General features: G+C 39.9%; 1 protein-coding gene across 4 annotated transcripts in view; it reads left to right on the top strand.

The window, feature by feature from the left end:
* The first annotated feature begins 3,432 nt into the window (after nt 1-3,432).
* The window catches only part of RMDN2 (regulator of microtubule dynamics 2), a 76,111-nt gene continuing 53,471 nt past the window's right edge, over nt 3,433-26,072 (top strand). The window contains exons 1-2 of one of the 4 annotated variants that reach the window (XM_043604147.1): nt 3,433-3,833; nt 11,161-11,628. In XM_043604147.1, the coding sequence (XP_043460082.1) occupies nt 11,177-11,628 (452 nt within the window). In that variant the 5' untranslated portion in view covers nt 3,433-3,833; nt 11,161-11,176. Of the gene's footprint in view, nt 3,834-11,160; nt 11,629-17,097; nt 18,681-19,305; nt 20,017-26,072 lie in introns of those variants that run through there. The other 3 variants (XM_043604146.1, XM_043604145.1, XM_043604148.1) reach the window with 3 other exon arrangements.

Genomic DNA, 26,072 nt, shown 5'->3' with positions numbered 1-26,072 from the left:
GAGAGGGAGGCACAGAATGCGAAGCAGGCCCCAGGCTCTGAGCTGTCAGCACAGAGCCTGATGCCAGGCTCGAACTCACGAGCTGTGAGATCATGACCTGAACTGAAGTCGGACGCTCAACCCACTGAGCCACCCAGGCACCCTGGCAATTATATCATCTTGTTGAAGGATCTTTATAGCTTTTACCCCTTAAAAGGAGGAGAAAATATTACTACTTACTTTTGGTCGTGCCTTCACAATCACAAGTATTTAGCAAACCATAATGATAGAAGTGCCTTTATGTCGAAAGTTGGGTTCTCACAATTAAATATACTTTTTTAAACTACTGTCACTCTGGAAAGTTGCATTGCATTTTTCTATGTGAATATCTCAATGATTAAAATTAGTTTAAGAGTCTTTCATTTATTAAATACAGACACCCCTTGAGTTATACTTCCTGTACCATGAGTGACTACCCTGTGGCTGAATGGATAGTTCTTTTCTTGCTAGAAAACTCAGCAGATCCCGTGGTTGGAGGTAGGAAGAATTTTTGTTTTGTTTTGTTTTGTTTTGTTTTGTTTTGTTTAATTAGCAGGTAAGCAGATGCAGTAGTTACAATATGGGGTCTCTCTTTTCATTGGACAGTTATTAGCTGCTGCAGCTGGCCGGGACAAGTTCCTTTTTTCTTTTTTTTTTTCCTAAGTGGAAACAGCGAAGGCCATAGCTACAGATTGGTGATAGCCTGACATCAGCAGTTCTGAGTGAGAATTCAACTGAAACCATATAGTATGTTATTGTGTAGATTACAAAGGATTTTATGGGGTTACTTAGAAAACAAAGCACAATTATGGCATGATTTTTGTAAGATATGTTCTAAGTTCCAAACAAACCACAATTATTTTGGATCATAATGCCTATGGGTTAGTCACCTGCTTTATGAAGCAAGTTTTCTTCTAAAATCATTACGGGAATGAATTCCAATCTTCATCTGTTTTTAGATTCACTTTTCTGAATGAGAGTCTACACGTCTTAATTATAATGATGGGACTACAATCTTTATAAAATGGAAAAAGTTTTAACAATGGTTGGTTAATTAATGTGTCTCTCTTGTGGCATAGAATGAATTCTTCCTACAGATTTATTTGCATACCAAGAGGCTGTGTCTACTGAATAATTTTTTGAAAGAGATCTGCATCTAAGGAGAAAATGACTTCTGTTTGTATAGTCTGAGGAGAGTGGGTCTGGGAAACTGCTAACCTAAATTTTCCCCAGCAGAGCCTCCTACAAAATTTGCCTATCACCCAGGTTCAAAATGAAATCTTTTGTTCTCCTTATGTATAATTAAAACTATCCAGTTATCTTAATTACTTTGTACATACACGTATTGCAACAGTGTTTTGCCTAACTGATGAACATTTGACTTTGTTTTGAATCTGCCACAAAGAAACTGACCTTGCCCTGTGAAGTTGACATATAAATCAGCAAGAATGTCCCTGAACATTTTCTCTCAAGATGAAGAAAAAAGGCAGAGGGGAGGGGCAAAGTTACTCTATACTCTGAATATGTTGAGTTCCATTTTCAAGTGGATCCAAGGCTGTGCTTTGAACTTTGAACAGGCCGACCAAAAAAAAAAAAAAAAAAAAAAAATTCAGTGTAAGAATGTGACTTAAAAAGCCTTCTGCAATTTCTGAAGAAATTTCATTCCTCTCTTCAAGTGTGCCGGAAAAACTGATCATCGTCGAACAAGGTTAGTATCAATCAGGCAAAGTATATGCCTTTCTGCAGATGACTTTCTTCACTGAACAAAAACTTAATTTTTCTAGCCAGACAGTTTTTAAAATGAACTCCATATTTCAATGAGGTAACCATACTTAATAAATTGTTTCAACATTGAATTGCTAACTAGTATTACATAAATATTGTTGCTAATTTTTCTTTCATACATACTTTTCTAAAATACCTGTTAAGATTTATTCAGCACAGGAATATTGGGTCAACTATTTTATTGTATTTAAGTGATGAATACGTAGTTTATTACACTAATTACTTAGGCTTGTGGAAACAGTTAATAAAATTATTCGTATGCCTTTTTCAAAAAAAAGCATTTTTCCCTTGGAAGGTCCAATTTAGTCATAGGAATCTCATCACTTGGGGGGAATAACTTTCTTGTGTTTCTTGTGTCAGGGGTCCCCCAAAAGGAAAAATGCCCCCAAAACACCCTGCTTGCATTAGACACAGCATTATTTTTCCTCTTTTCCCCAAGTCTATTCCTAGCCTAACCTGAACACGATAGACCCACCATAATTCTGTATGCATCCTGTGGCTTAGAGATAATGGTAAACCCCTAGAGAGAAGCTCCCCATAGGATAAAGTCCTCTGATCTGGAGATTCAGTCCCTCTTGTAAGAGACAGTGAGGGTTGAATCCCAAATAACTGGGGTGGGAGATTCTGACAGGACAGTATCACGTAAGAACTGCTGTAATGTGCTTAGGAAAGCTGTTTTATTGAGCCTCCTTGGTCAAGTGGTCCATCAGGCATGGAGGCCGGCAGTCCAGGCTGGGCTCACAGGGTGTGGTCAAGAGGAAAGGCTCTCAGACAAAGCTAGGTTTGATTATTGCTGCTAAAGTTTATTTATTTATTTGGAGACGAGAGAGAGAGAGAGAGAGAGAGAGAGAGAGAGAGAGAGAGAAGGCAAAGGGCAGAGAGAGGGAAAGAGACAGAATCCAAGCAGGCTCCATGCCGACAGCAGAGCCTGATGCAGGGCTCCAACTCAGGAACCATGAGACCACGACGCGAGCTGAAGTCGGGCACTTAACGGACTGAGCCACCCAAGGGCCCCTGATTATTGCCTCTAAAAGTGACTGTGTGGCCGGGGCCAAGTGTCTTCACCTCTCCCAAGCCTTGGTTACCTCACCTGCAATGTTGTTTATCTCACTGCATTGCTGGGAAGATGGAATAAGATAATTCGTATGATGAAGGAAGCAGGAAGTAAGTGTAACACGTATTTTTGCTGTGGCTGTTGGCTCTCCCTCGTTTCCAGGTCTGACTTGGGAAACTTGGAGCTTCAGTTATCCTCCACCGCGGCTCTTTGAACGTGTAGTTTTTATTTGGCAGTTTGTTTTCATTATACAAACCACAGAACGTGAAACTGGGTAAAATCTCGAAACTGGGTAAAATCTGAGAAGACAGTGGTTTTCACATAAAGGCAACTCAGGACGGTGGGGGTACGAAGAGGATGGGGATTTTCTCCATGAAAATGGAACGTGAGCTAAAGTTAGGAAAACGTGGTTGCGGACACGATTACTAAGTAGTGTAAGACGTCTGAGCTACCCTGTATTGCAGATCAAAGTTCAAGGTTGTGCCCCGAAGGGGGAACTAAGAAGGGTATGGGGAAGGGGGCGGCGCCGGAAGGGGGCCAGCGGGGGCCAGCGGGTTCGGGGAACTGCAGAGATGGGATGGAACGCGCTGAGCCAGGCGCGGGTGGCCCGGAGCCAGGGCAGGTGGCCCCGGGGGAGACGGGCCTGGAGGGGAGGCGACATCCCGGCAACAATGTGAGGTGCGGGCCGAGGCGCCCGGGGAGCGCACTCTCCTTCTGGGAAAGGTGCGCTGGGCGCCCGCCCGGCTAAGTCAAACCCCCCGCGGGAAGAGGCGGGAGCCGTAGGGCTAGCGGCCGCGGGCTCCTCCCCCGGCGCCTCCGCTATCTGGGTCAGGACGCGGCGGCCGCGGGGCCGGACTAGGGGACCCGCGGGCTCTGGGCTGCTGTTCGCCCGCCGCTCCTCTCCGCTCCCGTCCGCTCGGCCGCAGGTCCCGGCCCCGGTTCTCCGACGGCGGAGAGGCCCGTCCGGCGAACTCAGGTGCGTGCCGAGGTGGGCAGCGGGCGGCTCGGCGGGCGGGGGCCGGACGCGGCCGCGGTGCGGAGGGCTGAGGCGGCACTTCCGGCGTCGGCCGCTGCACTTCCGGGTACTGCGCGAGTGCTCCGCGCCACCGGTTCTCTGCGAGGCGTCCTCCCGCTGGCCGGCGCCGCGGTGCGTCAGATTAGGCTTGGGGCGGCTTCCTCCCCGGCACGGCCCCGCCGAGCCGGTGTTTGGAAGCTTCAGCCCTGGAACTCGCCGGTGTTTCCACGCAGGCCGCCCGTCGTGGGTGCGCGGAAAGCTGGCGGTGTGCTGCCGCGGCCCCGGCGGGTCCCTGCAGACCCGGGGAGTTTCAGCCGGAGACTCTGTGTCGCCTTTAGCCTTCGCCCCTGGGTCTGACCTTTCAGCCTCTGGCAAACATTTGTGTTGTGTTGTGTTTTGCTGAGACTCATATTCTTTGTTTTACACGAAAAGAAGGCCAGATTTTCAGTGCCACAAACATTTGCAAATAAGCCAAACGTCAGCGACCCCTAAATTTAAAAGAAATTACAGGAAAAACAGTGAAAACCTAGATAAAATAGGAGTATTAGAATTCATTTAGAAAGTATCAGGTTATCCAGGTCACTGTGGGGAATCTGATTGCCAAGTCAGGGTCTCGGAGACAATCCCTTGGGAAATAAACCTCAGGCCTGCGTGTAACCCATGATGTTCCTGCATCCTTGCAAAATTTTTCATACATCTCATGTACCAGAATTACATATTTTATATATTTCCCCCTGAGATTCCGCTGATGAGTTAAACGAAGATATGTGCTGGATATTGCTGAAAACATTCTAAGTAACTGGGTAAAGCATGATTTACATATCTAAAAATTTTACATGTCTAAAATTTCTTTAGTGTTAACATTTTGATGATTTATTACTTCAGTAAGATTCCTGGTTCTCATCTGCAGATAATTATGTATTGCACAGTAATTTTAGATGCCAATAATTTTTATTAAAATAATGCCTATCATTTTCCACCATTATTGCTAGCACCTTACAAATCGAAATTCGTAACAGGAATAATGATAAGCATTTGATTTTCTAGTCAATAGATTTTTTTTAATTAATGTGTTTTTATACTAAAGTGTGAGTGTGTGCTAATTTGATAATTAAACATAAAAGTTGCATAAATAACATAACCTTTGAAATTATACTGCAGGCAAGCAAGTATTCTGATTTATTACTTTGCTAGTTACTGTTTTTAACGTGTGGCATTTTTCAAATTTGTGGCTTAGAAGCACATTTATGCTGATAAAAAACTCAAACATATCGTGCACTGTTAGGCTCTAATTGTGGTTATTTAAAAGCAATACCTGCTCCATTGATTCTAGTTTCCCCTCCCCCCCAGTTGATTTTAATAGTTCTGAAGTCATATTTCCGTTCTGGACATCGCTGCCCAGCCAGCATTCTCCTTCATGTCCTTACTGATGCTTTCGGAATCTTCCTCATGCCTCAGTACATCCAGGAATTACCCGGGTGACAGTTTTCCTGTCCTAGTTGGATGGGCCCTGGGTAAATGACTTGATAGCTGTATGCCTCAGTTTGCTTATCTGCAAAATAGAGGTGATAGTAGGACCTGCCTCAAAGAGGTAATTTGGAATTGGTGTAATCCCTAAAGAAAAGCTCAAACAAAATTGATACTCGTTGCCATCTCCTTAAACTGGTACAATCTCAGGGAAAAGATCGCCTTCCTGGGTAGATTTTGACTTCCGTTTACTTACTTATTAAATGAAAAAAATGTTCAAAGTAGGCTACGTTTTTTCACGTAAAAGTCAAGGAAGGCCTGGCAGGAATGAGCCAAGAAACAATCGGAATAGGAAGATTTCTTTTAATAGACTTCAAGATCAGCATATGAACATTCTGCATTAATCTTTTTATTGACAAAAAGCCAAGATGTCCAAGCTCTACGCATGGTCATTAGATAACGATGCAAATGGAAGCCATGAGCATGTAGGGCCTTTTCTTGTATCTGTTGCCTTTTTGCAATAGTCTTTCAAAATAATTTAGTTTGGTGATACATTATTTTGTGGAAATAAAAGAGTACGGCTAATAATAATTACCTACAACTTCAGCTGAAGTTACAATTGATCCCAATCTATTGCTGGCATGTCTCCTGGATGGGGTGGGTGTGGGCAAATGGTTAGACTTACAGTTCAGTTTCTACCAACTGGGTAAAAATGCTTTTTGCTTAAAAAAATCAATTCTAGGCAAACTACGCTGAGGTCAGGCAGGCCAGATTAAGCATACGGGCTTTCTACTGGAATCCTTGGCTTTAAGAGAAGGGATTCTTAATTCCCTTGGGTATAATATTCACCAACATCTGAGGTAATTTCTGGAAAATTATTATTTAAAATTTTTTTAACGTTTTTTTTTTTTTTTTAATTTTTTTTTTTTTCTTTTTCAACGTTTTTATTTATTTTTGGGACAGAGAGAGACAGAGCATGAATGGGGGAGGGGCAGAGAGAGAGGGAGACACAGAATCGGAAACAGGCTCCAGGCTCTGAGCCATCAGCCCAGAGCCCGACGCGGGGCTCGAACTCATGGACCGCGAGATCGTGACCTGTCTGAAGTCGGACGCTTAACCGACTGCGCCACCCAGGCGCCCCAACGTTTTATTTTTTTAAGAGACACAGAGGGACAGAGTGTGAGCAGGGGAGGGGCAGAGAGAGAGGGAGACACAGAATCCAAAGCAGGCTCCAGGCTCTGAGCCGTGAGCACAGAACCCGATGCGGGGCTTGAACCTACAAAAGCAAGATGGTGACCTGAGGCGAAGTCAGATGCTCAACCAACTGAGCCTTCCAGGTGCCCCATAGAAAATTATTTTAAAATCATTACTCCTTCTCTTTTACATTTAGACCTGTAATGAAATAGAACATCCAGATAGGATACTTCGTGTGTTCCATGTGTATCATCTAATGTATTATTTAGGAATCTAAAGAGACTTTCTTTTAGGCAGACTTCTTGGAAATATTCTTATTCGCTCTCCCATAGGGCATCATTTGAAACACCACATTTAGTTGGTCATTTAGAGTGTAGGAAACAATGCCTTGGGCTGCCCCAGTGGCTCAGTCCGTTGAGGGTCTGACTTCGGCTCAGGTCACCATCTCACAGCTTGTGAGTTTGAGCCTCAGGTCGGGCTCTGTGCTGACAGCTCAGAGCCTGGAGCCTGCTTCAGATTATGTCTCCCTCTCTCTCTGCCCCTACCCCTCTCATGCTCTGTCTCTCTCTCTCTCTCAAAGATAAATAAACGTTAAAAAAAGAAAAAAAGAAAAAAAAAACACCCCAAAACAATACATTGCTTAAGTATGTGAGATCATGGGATATAGACCATAGGAATTCATATGTTTCCAGTGTGCCTTCCCCTATTTTCACTCTCGGCTGTTTATTTTGTTTCCTATTTCACTTAGAACAATGAAGCAACCACAAAGGACTTTCATAAGCTCCCACTGTCACATCCACCCACCTTCAATCTGTTCACATAATCTGCCTTTTCTTTCATTACTATGAATGAATGGTTTGTGTTTCCATCAAAGGTCAATGTTTGTACTTGGGCACTGCAGTCCCTCCAACCCTCTGCCTTCTCAAGTTCACTGCTGCTGTGATTCTCTGATCTTTCTTCTACTTCATCATTTTATCTTCCTTTTAGAAAAAAATTGGATTTCGTCCATTCCCAAACAGAAATACTGTTATTTCTCCATCTTTTTTTGGCACCATTTTTCCTGTAGAGTCATGACATGATTTCTTCTCTCTTTCCTGGCTTTCTGTTTGCCCATTTGTTTTTTTCCCCCTTCCCTGGCTTCTTTTGGACTAATTGAATATCTTTAGTATTGCATTTTTATCTCCACTCCTGACTTACTATATATACCTTTGTAGAGGTGTTTTTTTTTTTACTGTTATTATTATTTGTTTGTTTAGTGTTTGCCCTTGGATTTACAAATGTATATCTTTTAATTTATTATTATGACACTGAATTATAATCCAACACCCTTGCAACAGTATATCCTACTTGTCCCTTCCCATACTTTGGGCTACAGTTGTCCTAATTTTTTACTTCTCTGTAATAGTTTACTATTATTTTTGCTGTAATAAGCCAATATTTTATAAAGAATTTTTTTTTTTTTACTTTCTAGTGTATTTATTTATTATTTTTTTTTTAATTTTTTTTTTCAACGTTTATTTATTTTTGGGACAGAGAGAGACAGAGCATGAACGGGGGAGGGGCAGAGAGAGAGGGAGACACAGAATCGGAAACAGGCTCCAGGCTCTGAGCCATCAGCCCAGAGCCCGACGCGGGGCTCGAACTCACGGACCGCGAGATCGTGACCTGGCTGAAGTCGGACGCTTAACCGACTGCGCCACCCAGGCGCCCCTCTAGTGTATTTATTTTTGAGAGAGAGAGAGAAAGAGAGAGCATGCACACACACGGGGGAGGGGCAGAGAGAGGGGGAAGCAGAGGATTCAGGCGGACTGTGCACTGACAACAGAGAACCTGATGCGTCACTTGAACCCACGAATGCTTAACCGACTGAGCCACCCAGGCACCCTTATAAAGAAATTTTAAAGTGAGAAAAATGACCTTTGTATTTACCCACGTATTTGCCACTGCTGGTGTAATTCACTGCTGGTGAATTACATCTCTTGTGTAGATCAAGTTTCTGTCTGTTATCATTTTCCTCCTGCCTGAAGAAACTTTGTTAGGATTTCTTGCAGTGCTTGTCTCATGGCATGGATTCTTTCAACTTTTGCCCAAAACAGTCTTTGTTTTACCCTCATTTTTGGAAAATATTTCACTGGATATGAAAATGTAAGTTGACCATTTCTTTCAGTACTTTAAAGATGTCACTTCATTGGTTTTTTTGCTTGAATAGTTTCTAAGGCTATGTCTCTGAGACAAGGTCTGCTGTAATCTTATCCCTTTTTCCCTGTACACAATATGTCATTTTTTTCCCCACTGAGTACTTTTGTAAAAAAATTTTTAAATGTTTATTTATTTTTGAGAGAGAGAGAAACAGAGTGCAAGTGAGGGAGGGACAGAGAGAGAGGGAGGCCCAAAATCTGAAGCAGACTCCAGGCTCTGAGCTGTCAGCACAGTGCCCCATGCGGGGCTTGAACTCTTGAGTTGTGAGATCATGACCTAAGCAGAAGTCAGACGCTTAACCGACTGAGCCACCCAGGCACCCCTCCCACTGACTACTTCTAAGATTTCTTCTTTATCACTGGTCTCAGTGTTTTAATAACATTGTGCCTGGGTTTACTTTTGCTTACTTAATTCTGCTTGGATCATGTTGACCTTTGTGGATCTCTCGGTTTATAGATTTTGTTTAATTTAGAAAATTTTTGGCTATTTTTCCTTCGAATATTTTTTATGCCCCTTTCTCCTCCCTGTAACTTTATATATGTGTTAGACTACTTGATATTGCCCATAGGCTGTGCTTGTTTTTGTTTTTGTTTTTGTTTGTTTCTTATCTTAGGCATACATATAATATATGCTTTCTTTTGACTAGTCTGATGGGTTTTCACTCTGTGCATATGCAGACTGGTATTCATTTAAAGACTTAAGAGACCCCTATGCATATTTCTAGAGCTCTTTGTCTACATACTCCCCTTCATCTACAGGACTGTGTGACACAAATTCTAGGTGCTTCGGTTTCTCTGAACTCTGATCTCTGTTCAACTCAGTAAACTACCAGGCTTTGTTTGGATTTCCCCTTCTGTGCCATAGTCCAGAAGTTGCCTCCAATTAATAATAACCTGGGAGATCAGAGGACTTAACTTCGTTTGTTTCCTCTTTCTTGGGAATCAAAGTGACAGTGCTGTATTAATCTCCTGGAGAAAGTGTCAAGAAAAACAAACCAAAAATTTTGTGAATTTAAATACCTGTAATGGACAGTTTACCATTATTTGTAACATTTTCCCCAAGTTGCTAACCACATTTAATATAGATGTTTACCTGTTTACACAATAGTGGAAATTGATGGGAAAATAATTGTGAGAACTTCAAAGTCGATAAAAAGCCTCAGTGTATTTTGCTCTAATCACAGAAGTTTATCACAGTACTAATATATTTACTGCCATTTTAAAGTCTGGGAAGAAAAGGGAGCTTTATATTTTTTTTGCCTTTAAAGGTCTTCTGATTTTAAAACCAGAGATGAGCAATAAAACTAGTGAAGACGGGGTGCACCAAAGAAAGATTATGATGCATTTAGTCAAAGTAGCTGAGTTTATGTGGAATTAGGCAGGCTAAGGCTTGAGCCTTACATGCAAACAGTGAAAGTTCTGATGGAGAAAAGACTCTAAGAAATGACATTCTTGTTACTTTAAAAAATAGGAAAATTTAAAGAAAGTAACAACATTAGGACTTCAGACAGAAATAGACATGTAAGGAGCAGAGGAATTCCGGGTAAAAAGAAGACCAGAGATAACGCCTGTACATGTTAGCAGTTTTGCTCTCCATGTTGAATAAAACAGAGATGAGGTGCGTTACAAACTTGCCAGAGCTTCCTATGTTTTATATTCTCAATCCTTGGGCTTTTAAAATGTCGTTTATTGTTCTAAGTATACATGTGAACTGGGTGCTAAGAATAAGCTCCTTGGACTTCCTTAAAGATAAGACCCAGAATGGGGCGCCTGGGTGGCGCAGTCGGTTAAGCGTCCGACTTCAGCCAGGTCACGATCTCGCGGTCCGTGAGTTCGAGCCCCGCGTCGGGCTCTGGGCTGATGGCTCAGAGCCTGGAGCCTGTTTCCGATTCTGTGTCTCCCTCTCTCTCTCTGCCCCTCCCCCGTTCATGCACTGTCTCTCTCTGTCCCAAAAATAAATAAACGTTGAAAAAAAAAATTTAAAAAAAAAAAAAAAAAAAAAAAAAGATAAGACCCAGAAATCAGCATACTCATTTTATAAGGGGTTCAAACACAGTTAAGCACAGTTTGAATTCTTAAGTCGCTTTTTTTTCCCAGAAGTGTATAATGATGCTTTTCTTTTACCATTATCATACTCTTTAAAAATACGTGATACAGTACGTTTCAAATCAGTCATGTAGAATACAGATTCCGAATTAGAGTTGCTACTTTTCACCGCACTTCAGTGATATCCTTAAAGCAAATATTTCTATCGGGCCACTACGTTTTTAGAGGTAAACATATTCCCATTTATGATTTATTGTGTGTGTGTATGCATGTGTGTTGTTTATCCTGTAGACTTGGCTTTTGTTGATTGAGAAAGCCTTCATATTTTTGTCTTGGGCAAAGACAGAAACAACATTCATTTACATTTATGCTTTCAATTTTAGAAACAAAACCCAAGAAATGCCTCATTCCACAAATAAAGAACTGATATTTGGCATCATGGTGGGAACTACTGGAATCAGCTTGCTTCTCTTATGGTACCACAAGGCTCGTAAATCAAGGACAGCACTGAATTTACCTAAATTTCTTTCTCTGGGTAGTAAGTTTGATGCGATGACTTTTCAAGATGAAATGTATAATGGCCGTGGAACAGTAGCAATCTTTCAAGGAAGGCAGCTTCAGATACTGGAGAAGTTAAATGAATTACTGACAAACATGGAAGAACTCAAAGAGGAAATCAGAGTCCTTAAAGAAATCGTTCCAAAGCTGGAGGAATATATACAAGGTGAACTTGGAGGGAAAATAACTGTTCATAGGATAAGTCCTCAACACAGAGCTAGAAAAAGAAGGCTTGCCACCGTTCAAAGTCCCACAACAGGTAATAGTTCAGAGGAAGCAGAAAGTGAAGGAGGGTAAGTTTCTTGACGATGTTTCCCATGTTGAATTGATGATTTCATTATTGCTATTATTTAGGTACTTTCATTATGCACGTCCAGTTATATATCCTGCTATTAATAAGATATAAAAAGGAATGATTATTTTGGCTTACATCATACTTAAAACTACACTCAATCGTGGTCTGTATTTAAGATAGTTTAGACTCCTTTGACGAGAGGAATGTAAGTAACTTACTAGTACGAGGTGACATCATGTGAGTAATGAAAAAGCCAGTAATTATTTGTAAAATGTGTAACCTGTTTTTGTATGTGGCCATGGTATGACCCCTTATATAAGAACTTTCTGTGATGATGGAAATTGTCTAAATCGATGCTGCCGATATGGTAGCCACTAGCCACATATATCTGTTAAGCACCTGATAATGTAGCTCGTGCAACTGAGAAACTGAATTTTTAATCCTGTTTCATTGTAATTAATTTAAATGTAAATAGCCACAGGACTAGTGGCTTACCGAATTGGGCAGTGCAGACCTAGAAAGATTTGAAAGTGTTAGCGTGATTCATTGTCATCTTCGCTGTCCTCAGTGCTCATCCTTTGAGTTCTAAAGCCAAGAACATAAATAATATTCCTTTAGAAGAAAAACAAATGATTTATGAGTAAAGAAATCGTGCCTAACTAGCGTTTGTGAGGGAGTAAAATAGGCAGATAAACACATAATCGCTAGAAATTCTTTAGGGCAGGGACACCCTGTTTCCTTTGCCATGTTCTTAACACCTTATTCTTGTACATAGCAGAGTAGATGCCAATAAATATTTCTTGAACGAGTGAGTATTCTGCTAAATCACCATGGAATTGAGAGAAGGGATCTGGCAAGAAGGGACAACCAGGAGGGATAAAAGTGTGATTTCATAGATAAAGAAATGTAAATGGTTGATCAGGTCTTTGACATCATGCTAGGACTGGAATTACGTAGCATTTTTATACATAAACCGGACGCATAACTACATGAAAATATCTTTCAGATACTGGAAGATACATGATAGATCCAGATAACAAGAAGGCCTTAGACATTTGTGTTCCTGAGCAACAACAAATCGTGGACTGATTTTGAAAATTGGCAGTGGAGTGTTTAAAAGGAACCGAAAATAGTTCTAAACCATCCAGAACTGTAACTTCCAAAAGACATCAGTTCATCGTTAAGGGTATAGAGAATAGCAGCTCAGTAGTCTCATGAAGACAGAAATCCCAATACAACATTAGACATCGATGAGAGTTTTTGAAGAGCAGCAGCGGGTATCCAACCTTTATCTACATACTCTGTAGCATTTCCTCCTGAGGAGTCCCTTTGGCAATCACATCTCAGGAAGGATATAATGGAACTAAGGACCAGCCAGAGAAGATCCGCTAGACTGGGAGGGGGGATGGCAGTCCTGGTGAAGGAGTGGAGATCAAGAGGCCGAGTGGCCCTTAATCTAAAAAGACCGTGGTCGAGCGCAGTCTTGTTCAAGAAATTCTAAAATTCTAGAAAGAGAGGCAACCTTTGATAAAGTTTGAGATAAGTTTGGAACAAATGAAAAGAAGGTCATTGTGGGACTTAAGTAACTTCAAGTAGCAGCGTAGGCATAAATTGTTTATGTGAGTTCAAAAGGATCTGTGAAATTTCTGAATAACAGTCACAGACAGCTGATAAGAAGAACTTTGAGACCGATGTCAAGATTGAGCTTGGGTGCCTTTGTTAGCAACAGAACACTAGAATAGGGATAAGGACCAGGACTAGATTACAGTGAATGGCTCTTGATAGAGTAGAGGAAAACTTATTCCTATTTAGCAGTGCTTCAATAAAATAAAGAAAACAACCAAACAAATACTTAATTTGGATATTTTTTTGAGAGAGAGGAATAAGATAAAGATTTTTAACACATCTTTCTAAATGAAAACCTAGAGTCAAACGTTTTAAGTGAATAAAATACTTTTTAAAAATGCCTGGGTGACTCAGTCGGTTGAGCGTCCGACTTCGGCTCAGGTCATGATCTCACAGTTTGTGAGTTCGAGCCCCACATCGGGCTCTGTGCTGACAGCTCAGAGCCTGGAGCTTGCTTCATGTTCTGTGTCTACCTCTCTCTGTGCCCTTTCCCCACTCATGTTGTCTGTCTGTCTCTCAAAAATAAATAAACGTTAAACATTTTTAAAAATAAGATAAAATAAAAACAAAGTCCTTATAAAGTATACTTGTGTAAAGTTTAGATTGCCTGTCCTTATAAACCTCGCATGGGACAGAAATGACTGGTCATGGTCAGATTCTGCCCTAGTCCCATCACCACATTTAAGTTGGGGTATGTCCTTGATAGCAAAATTAAAACATCAAATGACAATTGCATGTTCCATATGTAAAGTTTATCTTTTGCTAAAGGTTCCCAGAGATTTTGACTTCTTTTAGTGAAAGACATGCCAGTCACAATTTGCTGACACTGTTTTACACAAGGAAAGGAAAAAAAACCTAATTGTATCCTTCGGGGGCGTCAACAACTTGAGTGGGTAGGTCAGTAGAACGTGTTTTCTGCAAGTATTATTAGCGTTTTCTGCATGATGTCTTAGTTCACAGCATCATCACGGACTTAGGGATTTATGCCTTTTTTGGATTTAGCTGATTTCATCTACTTTGTTGTAGATCCGATCATGCCTGAGGCTCAAATTCTCATAACGGGGCCATCGGAGGGCCCGTCAGGGTTCTTCTTTTTCCTTCTTAGCATCAGCACGAACATCTTGGAAAGCATCTGTGCTTCGTGGTAATATTATGTCTCGCTGATTTTGTTTCTGTCCCTGCTCCAAGGCTTGGAGTCAGTCACTGCCTTGGCAGCATCGGTTCCTTTCAGTGACAAGTAGCACTAGAAAGCAGCATCTGGGTGTAAAGACACGCACTGTTTGTAGGCAGGATGATACCGGAGCTTGTTTGGGCCCATTTAGGGTCAGGGTGAAGAAAAGTCATTGTCAATATTTTTCAGGTCACAAGTTCATGTTGGTGTTTTTCAGCGTAAACTGAAGTCCTGCCTTATTTCTGAAAACTTTTTAGCTCATCTTCTTTTTCAGGCTGCTCACTGTTCTTTTCTCTGTCAACCATTATCTACATTGCTCTGTTGAACCATGAGTTTAAAAAGCTCTTGATTTATTTGTAATGGTTATTTATTTTTGAGAGGCAGAGCACTAGCAGGGGAAGGGTAGAGAGAGAGGGAGACACAGAACCCGAAGCAGGCTCCAGGCTCCGAGCTGTCAGCACAGAGCCCGACGTGGAGCTTAAATTCACGGACCGTGAGATCATGACCTGAGCCGAAACAGGACACCTGGGTGCTCCTAAAAGGTTATTTAAACCACAGTGTTATGTAAAGCTTTAGAAACCTCTCTTACAACAGTTCCATCTTTTAACAGTTTGGATTAAAGTAATATCCCATAATAAACTCATAATTCTTCATTTCAACTGGGCTTTACAAAGAATACATGTGTTTCAAAATGAGACAATTCTGTTAGGTAAATCAGGGTTGTATAGTGACCCTATGGGCCTTTTTTCTTTTTTTCTTGTCTTAGGCAGTTTCCATCGTGTGATAGCTTCAACAGACACAATTCTGATTATTTGAAAAGAAAAACCCCACAAATCTACCCCCAAAAGAACACCGGGCCATAATACAAGCCGTAATACCTAGTACTTCTGCAAATACAGGGGATGGTGATGCGCCCCAGAAACAGACTTTTGAGATTTTATTGAAAACTCCTTACATTTTCATTTCATGAGTCAAAATACAATGTTTGCTTTTAGTTCATTTGCATTTTTTATTCTTACTACTTTTTACTTTTGCTAAGTCCATTTTAAGGTTGGACTTCCATTTCTCAAGGCCTTGAGAGAAAGACAAATTCAGATATTCATGATGGGGTGCTTCTGTATTCTTTTTTTTTTTTTTAATTTTTTGTTAACATTTATTCATTTTTGAGAGACAGAGAGAGACAGAGCATGAGCAGGGGAGGGGCAGAGAGAGAGGGAGACACAGAATCCGAAGCAGGCTCCAGGCTCTGAGCTGTCAGCACAGAGCCCAACGCGGGGCTCGAACTCACGGACCTGAGATCGTGACCTGAGCTGAAGTCGGAGGCTTAACCGACGGAGCCACCCAGGCGCCCCGGGTGCTTCTGTATTTCATGTTGTAGAAGTACACATTTGCACACAAAAATTGGTTTTTGTATCAGATTTTTGAAAATAAAAAACTACACGTAATTGAAATCCTTTTTGCAATCCTTTCTCTCAGAGGTAACTATTGTCTTATAGTTAGTGCAGAGAAGTCTGAATGTTTCCCCTAGGTGTGCATGTTTGCGTTAACAATGAATAAATGGTGTTTGGGTCTTAAGATTTACATAAATGGCATTATATGGTATAGAGCATTTTGTTACTCACTTTTGCATCAAATGTTTTTATTTGAGATTTTTTTCCATGCTGATGTATGTAAATTTATCTCATTCTTTTCGGTTGCTATGTTGCATTTCATCGTAGGTATATGCCTTAATTTCTCTCCCCCTGGAGAGATGTTTATTTAGGTCACCATTTTTTTGTTCTTTTAACCAATGCTTTATTGAACACCTTCATATTCCCTTAGGTACATGTGGAATGATTTGAAAGTATATACTTAGAATTGGATGCTGAATTGTAAACCAAATATATTGTTATTCTGTATAACTAAACTATGCTTTAGAGTGTGCCAGTTTGTGAGAACTCTTATTTTCCCATACAAATTCTTAATAGGTAGACTTTTTAATTTTAGGCAACCTGATGGTTGTAGTAACTAATCATTATTTCAGTTTGCATTTCCCTGAACACTAATAAGATTGAGCATCTTTTCATAGTTTATTTGTATTTTGGTCTTCTCATCTGTGAATCTCTTTCATTCTTTTTTTTATTAAAATTTTTTTTAATGTTTATTTATTTTTGAGAGAGAGAGAGAGAGAGAGTGAGCATGAGCGGGGAGGGTCAGAGAGAGAGGGAGACACAGAATCCGAAGCAGGCTCCAGGCTCTGAGCTGTTAGCACAGAGCCCAACGTGGGGCTCGAAACCACAAGCTGTGAGATCATGACCTGAGCTGAAGTCGGACGCTTAACCAACTCAGCCACCCAGGCACCCCTGTGAATTTCTTTTGAAAATGAGGGGCGCCTGGGCAGCTCAGTCCATTAAGTGTCCGACTCTTGATTTCGGCTCAGGTAGTGATCTCACAGTTTGTGAGTTCGAGCCCTGCCTTCAGCTCTGTGCTGACAGTGTAGAGCCTGCTTGGGATTCTCTCTCTCCCTCTCTCTCTCTCTCTCTGCCCCTCCCCCACTTGTGTTTTCTCTCCCTCTCTCTCTCTTCCCCTCTCTCAAAATAAATACTTTATAAAAAATAAAAGTGAAACAACAAAGGAAGGTAAAACTTGGCGTTCCTTTTATTCATTCAATGAGAGCGTCTACTCTGTGCTAGGCACTGGGTTCACACTCCAGATCCATTAGGAAATAAAACAAAGCCTCACAAGTCAAACAGAATTAACAAAAAAAATTGTAAGAGGATGTTAAAGAGAGACACTGTATTCCAGTTTTAGCCGGAGCCCCAAAGACCAACAACAGCAACAAGGGCCAAGTCTTCCATTGCATTGTAGAGCCAGTTGTTAGACCCTCTGGGCAGGACTTGGCAATAGATGGAGGTCACTGCCAGCTTGGGCATTCACCCGCCTGAGGCCTGTGAAAGGAAGCAGCCGAGGGGCTGCGAGAAGCATGTCTTCGGGGAAAGTTGCTCCTGTTCCAGGCATCCCTCCAGAATGTGCACGATGCTGATGCTCTAGGAACAGCTGGCATTGCTCGGGCAGAATGTGTCACATCATGGGAAGAGCGAAGAGGTGGAGTACAGAGCCTTTTGGAACCAGTACTGACCAGAACGGGCAGAAGTGGGTGAGCCTGCCAAAGAAGGACTGAAGACTGATCCAGGAAGTGGGAGCAGACCTTTGGTGTTCCATCTAAAAAGTCATTGCCACACCCAAATTTATCTAGGTTTTTTTTTCTCCCGTGGTATCTTCTGGGAGTTTCACAGTTTTGCATTTTATACTGAGGTCTGTGTTCCGTCTTGAGCTAATTTTTGTGAAGGGTGTAAGGTCTGCCTGACCACTGTTTATCGAGGCCAAATCTCAGGATTGTGGTGAGAAACCCTGAAACAGAAACAAGAGGTAGTAACAGGGTATTTAGGCTATTGAGGAGTAGAAATGTTTTTGAGGCAGTTTTTTATGTCATCCGTGACTTCACACACACACTTGTTATACAGCTAATGCTCCAGGTTGGTTTGGAAAAGGAGAGGACAGTATTTCTTTTCTGAAAACTCTGTTAACCTTGTCTTGAAATGAGTAGAAGCTGTTTCCCGGGGTCAGAAACAGTCGCACACAGATCTCCGTAATCTGCGTATGTGGCCCACACTTTCAGGTGGCAGCCTTTGCTGCCAATGTAGATAAGGTTTGTTGCATTTTGGGGGGAATGATGTTTGCTATTTACGTTTCTGTTTTCCCTCTCGATACATCTTTTGACCAAAGTCTGTAATGGTCCCTTTTCCTATCACCGGAGGGTGTAAAAGCCTTTAGGAGTGTTTGTGTGAAAGTAGAATGAATTAGTAGGCCAAGGGGTGCGTAGGGCAGCTAGTGAGAGAGACAGTCCTGGGCAAAGGATTGTGCAGATATTATATACATTACTGCCTTTATCCTACTGTTTTCTCGTCCTTGATTTGTTGGCTGACTCCTCGAACACGATGGAATTAGAGAATACATTCCCCAGCCACGTGAATTGCAGCTTTTCAGAAAGGCGAGCCACAGAACAATTTTATCCTGACCTGATGTCATTAGATTCTAGAGTCTGCTGTCATCACATTCTGTGTTATTGCCATGTTAATTCCACGTGGAGCTTAAACATTCAGTCTTCTGACCTGTTCCACCTACACAGGGCATTTTATGGCTTAAGGATGATGGCTTAGAAAGGAAGGGAGAGATTTACTTTGGATTAAATTCAACATGGGAAAATGCTTAAGGTAAGCCTTTATAAAGAAAAAGAAAACCCACTGTTACATATGTTTCATGTGCTAAAGAACACTGAAGCATTCATAAACCAAGCTTTATCGCTTCCTTTGGTTTCCCATAGTAACTGAATCTCTGGAATATGTGGATATTTATCTACAGTATTCTCTCTAGAGAGGTCCCACTTCATCCATCGTGGTTAATATTTTAAAATGTAGTAGTCAACAGGGCATAAATTTATTCTACTTAACTCCTTTAAATATAGTAGTTCAAGAGTCTCAAACAGATAACTATGATTTGAAACAGGAAGCCCTACCCTTTTCTTCAGGGGAGACTTTTGTTCTCCAGCCCTCTCATATATTTCCCCTGATCTTTCTTTCTGCCTGTTTCCCTGAGTCTTTCAACTTATCTTCCCCCAATTTAGTAGATTGGGCATGTATTGTGTTGGTAGAGATAATCTTTTAGACTAGGGCATTCTGTGGGGGTACATCTGGGTGACCATGAATTCAGACGCCATTATTTTCTCATTCCCCATTGTTTCCATATTGATAAAGTGGATATTATTCTTCAGGAGCCTTGGCAGGTTTCCACCTCTGCTCCCTATTTTTTTTGCCTCATTTGACACTTTTCTCACTCTAGCCACTGCAAAGACGACCAGAGCTTGCTACCAAATTATCCTGCAGATCAAGTTACTTCAGACCACTGGCACCTTGGATTCTCTTCCATTACTCATCGAATTATATCTCTTGATCCTAAAAGAACCCGTCTATCTGCAGTATGTAAAGTCAGTTCACGCAGAGGAAGTAAAAATTTATCTTCTTCATCAAGTGCATCTACTCACTCATCTTTCTCTGGAAGAAAACATTCTTTATTTGTGAAATTTCAGAAAAGCGGTATTTTCCCCGACTGTCAACAAAGTAGAGCCAATTTTGATTCTCAAGAAAAAAGCAGCTTCAGTGATGTAAAATTCTCCTCGAACCATTTTGGCCTTAGACCCCAAAGACTTTTCTCTGCCCCGAGACTTAGTATAATTTCCTGTTACGAGAGCACTAGTTTTTTTGATCTTCAATCAAGATGTCATAAAATCTTTAATCCAGATGAAGTTGAAACAGTTTCTAAAAGCTCAAGTATGACTAGTGCTGAAAAATATATAAGCCCTTGTTGTCCCAAATATAACATTAGATGTTCTATGAATTTTGAAGCAAAAGCTAACTCTTCAACCCATCGGAACACTGTTGATGGAAGCATCTACCCACACAGCACGGCCACCTTACTTTCTCTTCCCACTATTTTCTATTCCTGTCAACAAGGCAAGATTGCGACTGATACCGAAGGAAGAGGCCAATCAAGGAAAGTTTCCTTTCATCCTGGTTCTCAAAGTCACTGTATCTTTCATTTTCCACCTAGGATTCAATAGCATCCCTCTCAAAGAGTAACTTCCCCTGTTTCTCTGTAATGTTGGATTTTCTTCACTTTGTAAAAATGCTACCAGCTTTATCCCACCTCAGAATAACATTGCCTCAGATTCCTTGGAAGATGAAAACATTGCTATTTCACCTCAAGATGAAGACACATCTTTATCTATTAGAGTTCCTAAAATAAGGTCGCCTCAGAGTTTGCCTTTTCTTCGAAGGGTAGCTCAAAGCAGAAATTTTTCCACCAGGCACGCTCCATAGTCCATGGTATTCGTTGCTCAAGTTCTCACAGAAATCTTCTGTCTTCCTAAGTTTCACTGCATTTTTGGGAAAAAAAAGACCTTCATGTTGCATTCTAAATTTAACTATAACTGCTGTAATTTTTTTGAAAGATAGTTTATTGACATTATTGGAGTTTGGAAGTTAAAGGTTATTAATCTGTTTCTGGCTTTTAACAAATTGCTTACAAATTGACTAGTCTCAAATTGCTGGGTGATGATCGTAATATTTCTGTGATCTGAAAATAACATCAAACATTGATATATAGGTCTTCTAAATATATGACATTCTTTGAGAGTTTTAACATTTTCTTTTATCCTACTCTAATCATGAGGGACAGTATTCCTACCTATGTCATCTCTAGAGCTATATTCAGTAATTCGCAAATTTTCATTTATATTAGCCTTGTTAGCTGCATTTCTCATGCCAGACATCCCCCTGACAGATGATATTTTACTAATATAAGGATCAAATTATAAATACAAACATATTATAATGGAAATATGTAGAATATTTCAATATTGAAACCAGTTATTTTGACTAAATAATTTTCATATACATTTGTGTGTGCATGTCTGGGACTTCAGAGAACTCGGTATCAGACGTAATAGATTCATAGATTAGTCGTTATTTTTAAAAGTGAATATTTTTCAGACTTTTTCCAAAATTTTTATTGAAACAATTTTTTACGAATAAAATTTTTATTTTAAAAAATGTCTCCCGAAATTTTATTTTTGAGTAAATATTTTTCAATTTTTTCACACTATATTAAAGTTTATAAATGTTTATCAGAATAAGTAATGGAAAACGCATATAGGCCATTAAAAATACTTAAGTTAGAATATAGCTAGTCTTTGTAGAGGAAAGGAATTGGCATTATTTTCAATCGTATGTCATGATAAAATGCCCCCTAAACCTATATCATTGGGTTAAGATGTTACTTTTACTTTTGCGTTTTTCTCCTCCTTTTAGCGTGTATCTTTTTCTTTTTTTAACGTTTATTTATTTTTGAGACAGAGAGAGACAGAGCATGAATGGGGGAGGGGCAGAAAGAGAGGGAGACACAGAATCCGAAGCAGGCTCCAGGCTCTGAGCCATCAGCCCAGAGCCCGACGCGGGGCTCGAACTCACGGACCGCAGGATCGTGACCCGGGCCGAAGTTGGACGCTTAACTGACTGAGCCACCCAGGCGCCCCTTAGCGTGTATCTTAAAAAAGTTTTTTTTCTACTTCAGTTTTTCATTTGTGGTGAAATACACATCACATAAAATTTACTGTCTTAACCATTTTTAAGTTTAGTGGCATTAAATACATTCATATGGTTATGCAACCATTATCACCATTTATCTCCAGAATTTTTTTCATCTTCCTAACTGAAATTCTGGACCCAATAAACAATCATTTCCCACTCTCCCATCCGGCAACCACCCTTCTACTTTCTGTCTCTGTGAATTTGTTTCCTCTGGAAGTGGCATTATATGGTATTTGTCTCTTTGTAACTGGCTATTTCACTTAGCATAATGTCCTCAGCGTTCCTCCATGTTGCAACATGTGACAGTTTCCTTATTTTTTAAGGTTGAGTAGTATTACTTTGAGTGTATGTACCACATTTTACTTATCTCTTGATCTGTTAATGGACACGTTTGTTGTTGCTTCTACCTTTTGGCTGTGATGAATAATGCCGCTATGAGCGTGGGTGTACAAAGATCTCTTCAAGGCTCTGCTTTCAGTTCTTTTGATTATATATCCAGAAATGGAATCACTGGGATTGTATGGTAATTCTGTTTTTAATTTTTGGACGTACTACCGTATTTTTTCCATAGCACAGAGGCACCATTTTATGGTCCTCCAAGAGCTCACAAGGATTTCAGTTTCTCACATCCACACCAACACTTGTTCTTTTCTATTTTTTTGACAGTAACCATCCTAACAAGGTGGCATCCTATTGTGGTTTGCATTTCCCTAATGCATAGTGACATTGAGCATTCTTTCATGTGCCTTTCATGGCCTTTTGTGTATCTTCTTTGGAAAAATATTCCTTCAAACCCTTTGCCCATTTTTTAATTGGGTTGTTTGCTTTTTGTTGTTGAGTTGTAGGTGTTCTTTATATATCCTGGATATTAATCCTTTATCAGATATATGATTTACAAATACTTTCTCCCATTACGTGGGTTGCCTTTCACTCTGTTGATTATGTCCTTTGATGGACAGAATTTAATTTTAATTTTGATGTCTAATTTATTTTAATTTTGATGTCCAGTTTATCTATTTTGCTTCTGTTGCCTGTGCTTTTGTTGCCATATGCAAGAAATCATTACCAAATACAATGTCGTGAAGTTTTTCCCCTATGTTTTCTTCTAAGAGTTTCATAGTTTGGATTTTACATTTACTAAATGATCCATTTTGAGTTAATTTTTAATTTTTGCATATAGAGGGTCTAATGTCATTCTTTTGCATGTGAATATCCAGCTTTCCCAGCACCATTTGCTGAAGAGACTTCCCTTTCTCCATTGAATAGTCTTGGCACCCCTGTCAAAAATCATTTGACCATATATGTAAGAGTTTATTTCTGGGCTTCCTGTTCTATTGATGTATATATCTAACTTTATGTCAGCCCACATTATTTTGATTACTGTAGCTTTGTAATAAGTTTTAAAATCAGTAAGTATGATATCTCCACCTTTATTCTTTTTCAAGGTTGTTTTGGCTATTCGCAGTCCCTTGAGATTCCATATGACTTGTAGGATGGATTTTTCAACCTTTACAAAAAACATTGTTGGAATTTTGGGAGGGATTGCACTGAATCTATAAATTGTTTGGGTAGTATTGACATCTTAACATCTTAAGTCTCCAAATCCATGGCATGAGATTTCCAATTGAGTCTTCTTTAACTTTTTTCAGCAATGTTTTATAGTTTTAAGTGTACAAATCTCTCATCTCCTTTGTTAAGTTCACTCCTAGGTATTTTATTCTTTTTGATGTTATTACAGAGTTATTTTCTTTATTTCCTTTTCAGATTGCTTCTTGTTAATGTATAGAAACAACTGGTGTTTGCAAATTGATTTACATTCTGAAACTTGGCTGAGTTTGTTTATTAATTCTTACTCTGTGTGTGTGTGTGTGTGTGTGTGTGTGTGTGTGCATGTGTGAAATCTTTAGGATTTTCTACATATAAGATCATGTCATCTGCTAAGAGATGATTTTGTTTCTTCCTTTCTGATGTAGGTATCTTATTTCTTTTTCTTGCCTAATTGATCTGGCTAGGACTCCTAGTACTGTACTGAATAGAAGTGGCAAAAGCAGTCACTCTTGTCTTGTTTCTGTGGTTAGAGGAAAAGCTTTCAGTCTTTCACCATTGAGTGTGATATTAGCTATGGGCGTTTCATAAATGGCCTATAATATGTTGAGGTAGTTTCCTTCTGTTGCTGGTTTGCTACACATTTTTATCATGACTGGGTGTTGAATATTGTCTGGTGCTTTTTTCTGCACCAATTGAAATGCTCACATGTCCCCCCCCCCCCCCCCGCCCCTTAATTCTGTTAATGTGGTATATCACATTGGTTTTCATATGGTGAACTGTCCTTGCATTCCTACTTGGTCATGGTGTATAACTATTTTAATGTGCTTTCAAATTCTGTTTGCTGTTATTTCTTTGAGGATTTTTGCATCAGTATTCATCAAAGCTGTTGGTCTGGTTTTCTTATAGCATATTTGTATGGCTTTGGGATCGTGGTAATAATGACCTCCTCATAGAATGAACTAGGAAATATTCCTTTCTCTTCAACTTTTTGGGGAGTTTGAGGAACTAGTTAATTCTTTAGGAACTAGTTAATGTTTTGGGGAGTTTTAGGAACTAGTTAGTGTTTGGTGGAATTCGCCAGTGAAGCCATGTGATCCTGGGCTTTCATTTGTTAGGAAGTTTTTGATTACTAATTCAATCTCCTTATTAGTTATAGATCTGTTCGGATTTTCTGTTTCTTCCTGATTCAGTCTTAGTAGGTGGTATGTTTCTAGGGATTTGTCAGTTTCATCTAGGTTATCCAGTTGGTTGGCATGCTATCCTTGATGGTACTCTCTTATAACCCTTTTTATTTCTGTAAAATTGATAGTGATATTCCTCTTTCATTTCTGATTTCAGTGATGTGATTTTCTATCCTTTTTTTCTTAGTTCAGCTAAAGGTTTGTCAATTTTGTTGATCTTTCTGAAGAACCAATTCTTGGTTCCGTTGATTTTTCTCTTTAAAAGAAATTCTCTATTACGTTAATTTCTGCTCTCATCTTTTTATTTCCTTTCTTTTGCTAACTTGGGGTTTAGTTTACTCTTCTTTTTCTAGTTTCTTGAGCTGTAAATTTAGATTGTTGATTTTATATCTTTCTTTTTAATGAAAGCATTTATAACTATAGATTCCCCCCTTACCACTGCTTTCACTGCATCCTGCACATTTTGGTATGTTGTGTTTTTGCTTTCTTTTGACTCCAGATATTCTCTAATTTCCCTTGTGATTTCTTCTTTGACTCATTTGTTGTTTAAGAGTGTTGTTTAATTTCCACTTATTTGTGGATTTTCTAGTTTTCCTTCTGCTGTTGACTTATACTTTCATTTTATTGCAATCAATAAATATGCTTTGTATGATTTTAAATCTTTTAAAATTCATGGGGCGCCTGGGTGGCGCAGTCGGTTAAGCGTCCGACTTCAGCCAGGTCACGATCTCGCGGTCCGTGAGTTCGAGCCCCGCGTCAGGCTCTGGGCTGATGGCTCAGAGCCTGGAGCCTGTTTCCGATTCTGTGTCTCCCTCTCTCTCTGCCCCTCTCCCGTTCATGCTCTGTCTCTCTCTGTCCCCAAAATAAATAAACGTTGAAAAAAAAATTTTTTTTTTAAATAAAATTCATTAAGACTTGTTTTGTGTAATATATGATGTACGCTGGGGAATGTTCCATGTTCACTTGAGAACAATGTATTCTTCTGTTGTTGAGTGGACTATTCTGTATTTGTCTGTTAGGTCAAATTGTTCTATAATGATATTCAAATCCTCTGTTTCCTTATTGATCTTCTGTCTGGTTGTTCTATCCGTTATTGAAAGTGACATATTAAAGTCTTCTACTGTTATTATGTTGCTGTATATTTCTCCTTTCAATTCTGTCAATGTTTGCTTCATATATTTAGGACCTCTAATGTAAATATATGAAGAATATTACATATTCCTCGTGAGTTGAGTCTTTTATTGAGATATAATGTCCTTCTTTGTCTCTTGTAAAGTTTTGACATAAAGTCATCTTTGTTTGATATAGCCAACCCTGTTCTCTTTTGGTTATTATTTACATGAAGCATCTATTTCATCTTTTTACTTTCAACCCATATGTGTCTTTAGTTCTAAAGTGAGTCTTTTATAGACAGTATATACTTGATCCTGGTTTTTAAAATCTTTTCTACCAGGGCACCTGGGTGGCTCAGTCGATTGAGCATTTGACTTCAGCTCAGGTCGTGATTTCACAGTTCATGAGTTCAAGCCCCACGTCAGGCTCTGTCCTGACAGCTCAGAGCCTGGAGTCTGCTTTGGATTCTGTGTCTCCCTCTCTCTCTCTCTCTCTCTGCCCCTCCCCAGCTGGTGCTCTTTCTCTCTCTCAAAAAAAAAAAAAACTTAAAAAAAAAGAAAAAATCTTTTCTACTAACCTGTGTTTTTTGATTGGAGAATTTAATCCAATTACATTTAAG

This window comes from Prionailurus bengalensis, chromosome A3, assembly GCF_016509475.1.
Source record: "Prionailurus bengalensis isolate Pbe53 chromosome A3, Fcat_Pben_1.1_paternal_pri, whole genome shotgun sequence".
Taxonomy (NCBI): domain Eukaryota; kingdom Metazoa; phylum Chordata; class Mammalia; order Carnivora; family Felidae; genus Prionailurus; species Prionailurus bengalensis.
This window is presented reverse-complemented; position numbering and strand designations above follow the sequence as displayed.